This window comes from Euleptes europaea, chromosome 3 (genome assembly GCF_029931775.1).
Source record: "Euleptes europaea isolate rEulEur1 chromosome 3, rEulEur1.hap1, whole genome shotgun sequence".
Lineage (NCBI taxonomy): Eukaryota > Metazoa > Chordata > Lepidosauria > Squamata > Sphaerodactylidae > Euleptes > Euleptes europaea.
Window position 1 is genome coordinate 72,945,338 of NC_079314.1, and position 6,592 is coordinate 72,951,929.

At 49.0% G+C, this 6,592-nt stretch overlaps 1 protein-coding gene across 4 annotated transcripts in view; it reads right to left on the bottom strand.

Annotated features, from left to right (window-relative positions):
* Positions 1–900, bottom strand: part of ZFC3H1 (zinc finger C3H1-type containing) — a 36,364-nt gene extending 35,464 nt beyond the window's left edge. For all 4 annotated transcript variants that reach the window (XM_056847309.1, XM_056847307.1, XM_056847308.1 and 1 more), the window contains exon 1: positions 312–900. In XM_056847309.1, coding sequence (XP_056703287.1) covers positions 312–888 — 577 coding nt within the window. In that variant the 5' untranslated portion in view covers positions 889–900. The remainder of the gene's footprint in view (positions 1–311) is intronic.
* Positions 901–6,592: the final 5,692 nt, after the last annotated feature.

Here is a 6,592-nt window from a genome sequence, read left to right on the forward strand (position 1 = left end):
CTCTGGAAAAGACACAGGCGGTTTTTACAAAACCCCCCCCCCTCAGCGAGACCCTCCCTTACTCGGGGAAGAGGCCAGAGAACTTGGGACTCTTTTTTGTTTTGTTGTTGCCCGCTGCGCTGCTGTCGTAGCAGCCTCTGCCCTACTCTGGGAAACAAGCGAGAGGGCGACAGCTCCCCACGGCCGCAGCTTCGCCTGGGTCAAGCGGCCCAGTAGTGCAGGCCGCAAGCGAAGGCGGGCGAGCGCGGGCCCGCCACGCCACGCCACCGCCCTGCAGCAGCGCCAGGCCCAGGCTCATGTGACAAGGATACATCTCCGAGGCGAGGGCTCCCTCCAGCCCTGGCTGCCGCCATATCCGCCGCCGCCGCCGCCCCCACCCCCTGGCGGCCTCCCCGGGGGGCTGCCTCCCCGGCTCCTGCCCCAGCAGCCCCCGCCCCGGTAGGGCCGGCCCCGAAAACGGAACCGGTCCAACGCGTTGTGGCTGCGCTCCCAGAACGAGAGCCTGGGGCCGGCGTCGGGGTGGGGGCCGGGCGGCAGCCGCGAGCAGCCCGACGAGGAGGAGGGCGGCGGCTGGGCCGGGTGCGACCGGAACGCCTCCTTCAGCCGGTACCCGCCGCCCCGGCCGTGCAGGTGGCCCAGCTCGGGCGGAGGCTGGTGCCGCGAGTGGGAGAAGCGGCGGGACGAGACGAGGCTGCTGCGGAGGTCGGGGGGAGGCCGCCGCCTGGCGTAGGGGCCCTTGGGGCCGCCGCCTCGGTTGTTCGGCTCCGGGGGGGCCTCGGTGTGGTCGTCGTCGCTGATTTCCCCGTCCTCCAGCTCGCCCTCCTCTTTCGGGGAGAGGCCGCTCGAGGGCGCCGCCGCCGCCTTCTCTTCAGCCTCAGGAGCCGCCATCGGGGTGACTCGGCGCCAACAGGCCGGCAGGAAGGAGAGGAAGCGTCTCGGGCCGATCCGCCCACAGGCGCCTGCCTCAGTTTCGATCCCTCTCCAAGAACGGCGCGGCGGGCCGGGCCGACCCTAAACTTGTACGCGCACGACGCCCTTTCCCCTTTGCTTGACACAAACTCTCGCGAGATCTCCCCCCCTTCCCTTTCTCCAGGAAGGACGGGCGGGGGGGGAGAGAAGCATCACAAAAAGGGGCGTGATGGGAATTGTAGTCTCCCGCTGCCTGGCAACGGCCACGAGAGCGGTGGAAGAGCTGCTCTGTTTCAGGCGACGGGCAGGGGGAGAATAACGGTCCCTTAACGAAATCGGTGCTCCTGCTGTGAGGAAAAGGCCGAGGGATAGTAGCCATTTCAGTGAGGTTTGGGTCTAGAGGCAGGCAGAATCGACATCAACTGTGCCACGGGTGGGCGTCTATGAGGCGCATTTAAAAAATAATAATAATAATCCAGAAATATTTGTTTCTCAAGGGAGGAACCAAACTGTCAATTTTTGGAATGACTTTTGAAAATTTTATCGGGCCAATATAATATGGAGTGAGGGGCTTCGTCCTTCCAGGTAGGAGACAACAGTGTAACTACAACTAGGTAACCATAAGAGCCAAGTATTGTCAAAGGCTTTCACGGTCAGAGTTCATTGGTTCTTGTAGGTTATCCGGGCTGTGTAACCGTGGTCTTGGAATTTTCTTTCCTGACGTTTCGCCAGCAACTGTGGCAGGCATCTTCAGAGTAGTAACACTGAAGGACAGTGTCTCTCAGTGTCAAGGGTGTAGGAAGACTTCCTACACCCTTGACACTGAGAGACACTGTCCTTCAGTGTTACTACTCTGAAGATGCCTGCCACAGTTGCTGGCGAAACGTCAGGAAAGAAAATTCCAAGACCACAGTTACACAGCCCGGATAACATAAGAGCCAAGTGTTCGTGAAAAAGTTTCACATCCGCTTCGTAGCTCTCCTGTGGTTCGAAAAATCTCCGGGATCAGGGGAGAAAGTTCGGATTCTTGGACCGCAAAACTGTGGAGCAGCCACTCTTCCCCACAGCATCCCTTGCACACATGCTTTAGAAACAAACAAAAAACCCCACCATTCCCGTGCCTGGCTGGGCTCCTTTTTTACTCCTCTCCTTCTTTTTAATCCTCTGAGAAGTTATAGCGTTATTTTCCTTGCAGTCAGTTGGCCAAAACCGAGGGTGGGGGAACGACTAGGGATGGCAGCTCTGGGTTGGGAAATATCTGGTGATTTTTGCGGGCCGAGGGTGGGATTTGGGGAAGGTGAACTCTATGGCATTGCACCCCATTAAAGTCCCTCCCACTCATTATTAACATTGGTGTTGCATTCAAACACACCAGGTTCAAGATACTTCCCTCTGAGCTAACATAACTCATTTCTACAGGATGGTAGTAAAATGTAAGCTGTTGGAGATTACCAGTTGTCACAAAGGAGAAGAATCTCTTATTTATATTTTATTTAGGTTTACATACGGGTTGGGCATACTAATAGCCATACAAGATTTGAAATATTGTCGAAGGCTTTCACGGTCAGAGTTCATTGGTTCTTGTAGGTTATCCGGGCTGTGTGACCGTGGTCTTGGTATTTTCTTTCCTGACGTTTCGCCAGCAGCTGTGGCAGGCATCTTCAGAGGAGTCTCTGTCCTTCAGTGTTACTCCTCTGAAGATGCCTGCCACAGCTGCTGGTGAATCGTCAGGAAAGAAAATACCAAGACCACGGTCACACAGCCCTACAAAAACCAACATACAAGATTTGATTTCCCCTTCTGACTACAGCGCAACCATCCCCTTAGGGAGTGACTTGGCTACGCTGGAGTTGCACGCCGGCTGGTCACGGTGCAACTCCAGGTCCTTAGGATTGTACGGTGTGTATATAAAAGAACCATCTGGTTCTTTTTTGGATTCTTTTGGCCAGCTCACCCTTGCGGATGTTGACAGGATCCTGACAGCTATGAAGCCAACTACCTGCTGCTTGGATCCTTGCCCCTCATGGCTGGTGAAATCATGCCGCAAAGTGGTAGGTGGCCCTTTGTTAATTTGTCTCTGTCTCAGGGCTGTTTCCCTAGCTCCCTTAAGGAGGTGATCGTTAGACCTTTGCTAAAGAAACCCTCCTTGGATAAGAAGGAGCTGGCCAATTACAGCCCAGTGTCTACCTTAATTGAATGAGCAGTGGCTGAGGAGCTCCAGGATGAGACGTCTGCCCTTGACCCTTTTCAGTCGGGCTTCAGGCCTGGCTTTGGGGCTGAGACAGCTTTGGTTGATGATCTCCATTTTCATCTGGATAAAGGTATGCCAGCACTGTTGATCCTTCTGGACCTATCAGCGGCCTTTGATACAGTTGATCATTTGGTCCTGGTCAACTGCCTTGCCTCCTTGGGGGTGAGGGGCACTGCCCTTAGTTGGTCTTCCTCGTTCCTCCAGGGACACTTTCAGAGGGTTGCTATTGGGGAGGAGAGGTCTTCCCGACAAGACCTGAATTGTGGGGTCCCACAGGGTTCACCCTCTTGCTAAGATTGTCAGGGTACCATAAATATGCTGATGACACTCAGCTCTTCCTCCTGCTGGATAAGAAGCCAGCGGCAGGGTTCTCAGCACTATCCTAGTGCCTGGATGTGATAGTCCAATGGTTAAAGGCAAGCTGGCTGAAGTTGAATCCATCTAAGATGGAGATCATATGGCTGGGAAAGACTGAGATGCTAGCTGGAGGGTCACTCCTGAGACTTCATGCTGTCCAGCTGACAGCTGTAGACTCTGTAAAGAGCCTCGAGGTTTGGTTGGATTCTGCGCTATCATTGGATAAATAAGTGTCCATGGTAGCACAGTCGGCATTTTTTCACCTACTCCAGGTCCGCCAGCTGGCTCTTTATTTGTCTGGGTCAGATCTTGTCACATTGATCCATGCAACTGTCACCTCCAGATTGGACTACTGTAATTTGCTCTACCTAGGGCTACCCTTGAAAACGCTTCAGAGACTGCAGGTAGTCCAGAATGCAGCTGCCAGGTTGCTGATGGGAATATCATGGTCAGCTCATATTTTTCCAATTTTGTGGAAGCTGCACTGGCTCCAATTCAAGGTGTTGGCATTAACCTTTAAAACCCTTAATGGTCGGGGACCCTCATACCTACAGGACTGTTTATCCCATTACAATTCCCATGCTCCCTTCGGGCATCCTCTAGGGGCCTCTTGCAGGTACTTGGCCCCAAGATGGCTCGGTTAGCTGTCACCAGGAGAAGGGCCTTCTCAGTTGTGGCCCCTACACTGTGGGATGCACTCTCAGATGACACCTGTGCCCTGCCAGACTTGTTTAGTTTCCACAGGGCATACAAGGCCAAATAGTTTAGGTTGGAGTTTGGAGTGTTTTATTAGTGCGATGGTGCAAGATACATATTTTAATGTTAATATATTTGTTGGCTGCTTTTATGTTGTTTTTAATTCATTTCTACTATTTTAATGTTGTAAGTTGCTGTGAGACCCCTTGGGTGAGCAGCGACTAAAAAAATCTAATAAATGTACACTTTTCAGTTTAATGTACAAAGCAATTTTTTTCCTTCTGATTTGTGGAGTGGTACACACATACAGTAGAGGAATAATTTAAAATTTTAAAAAGCAAAACCATTTGAATAAATAATGCATGTCAAATAGGAATATGGATAATTTAAAGTAGGGGCTTGTTTATTTGCTTAGGTATTAATTCACCACTTTCTCTCCAACGGGGACCCAAGGCAACTTACAACACTATTCTCCCGTCCTCCATTTTATCCTCACAGCAACCAGCCTGTGAGGTAGGATCAAGCTGAGAAGGCGTGACTGGCCCAAGGTCACCCACTGAGCTTCCATGGAAGAATGCTCTGGTTCTCTCAACACTCCAACCACTATACCATTCTGTAACCATTACACTCAACACGCTAACCATTGCACCATCCATCGAACCATCTACATGTAAAAGGGGGGGGGGAATCCAGGAAGTTGTTGACAAAGTGCTGCACTAGCTTGTGGAGGACAGAACCAACATCTGCAGATCAGTAACTAGGGACAGAACAGCCACCATGCAATACAAAGTGAGCCACCATCGACTTTATTGCAGGACTTCAGCATACATTTAAGAAGCAAGCAAATTCTTCCCACATGGGGACTCGCTTTTTATACTCACCCATAGTTGGGATTAATTCTGAGTAAACATGCATAGGAGCAGATGCATAGAACAAATGGCGTTGTAACATTGCCTTGTTCAATTTGCTCTTTCAGTGCTCATCAAAGACACTGGGTGGATCTCTTCACAGGAGAAAACCTGCACCAATTACAGACATTTTTTTTTATACAGGGCCTGTAGGGTAGGGTGCTCCCGTTCTTACTTTCCCCAATCATATTCAGTATCATAACATGAGTCACAAGAGAATTTGGGTCCTGCCATGTAACTGAAAGAATGTAACCGAAACTAGTTTACTTTAAATGAGAAGCAAATATAAGATAATCCATTTCAATATTCTTGAAGGAGCTGTTGATAGAAAACTCAGCAAGTCACTTTTGACATTTTCCCAGGGCTTCAGTCGGTGGTTTTACTTCTCCTTGCATCTGCCACCTCAGGGATATTTTCAAAACTGTACAGGAGTTCTCCAGAACAGGTAAGGGATTTTGATTATGCTTTTGATAACCTCCATTGCAGATCTTCCATTATATTGGTTGGGTTGTTTTTTCTGCAATTTATATGTTCTACAGCTGAAATGCATTCTTATTGACTTCATTCTTATTGACTTCCACCTTTCTCTCTGAGACTCAAGATAGATTACAAAATATAAAAATTAAATCAGACAGCATAAGGCACTCAGTAACTGTGCAATAGGACTAGGATCACAGATATTAGGAAAATTCTGGAGGAAGCACTGTTGCTGTTTTTATGCAAAATATTTTTTTCTAAAATAAAATATAAATAATAACTCCACTTTCATTTTTAAATATAACAAATACAAGTAAATATGCCTGGCATATATTTCATTGAAAAGCACGTATGGCTATTTGGAAGTAAATTCTACTGAGTTCAATGGGGTTTACCTCCCAAATAAATGTGCATAGAACTGCAGCCCAAGCATGATAGAATTTCATTTAAAGCCACAAAATCCAGCACCTTCCTGATGGTGATCTTAAACATTTTGACTTGCTAATTAGTCCTACTGATTTCAGTGGGACTTACCTTCAAGTGAGTGTATTTAGAACTGCATTGTAAAAAGATTTGCTCTCATCCAATTAGATTGCAACACAAGCATGGTATGTAGCCCATGTCCAATTTGGAGTAAATAAATGCAGGGTCAGCATAATGGATCATGAAAACCTGGTTGGACATGTTGCCATCCACTGAGGAAAGATGATACAATGCAATGGCCTTATGGGGAAAGCAGCCATCAAGATCAAGTCCCTTGACGGGATCATCTGGCTTTGTTGTTTGCTGACTGACTGCACCTTGATTAGCATGCTTCCTGGGAAACTGATGTAGGCTTCGTATCAGACAATCATATCTTTGGGCTGGGTCTACGCTGGGTCTAAGCAATTGATGTTTTTCAGGCTTTTTCTTTTTCTGCCAGAGGCATGCCTGTTTATCTGATGAATGATATAATCTTGCAAAACTGGAATTACTGCGGCCAGATTGCCGCCTG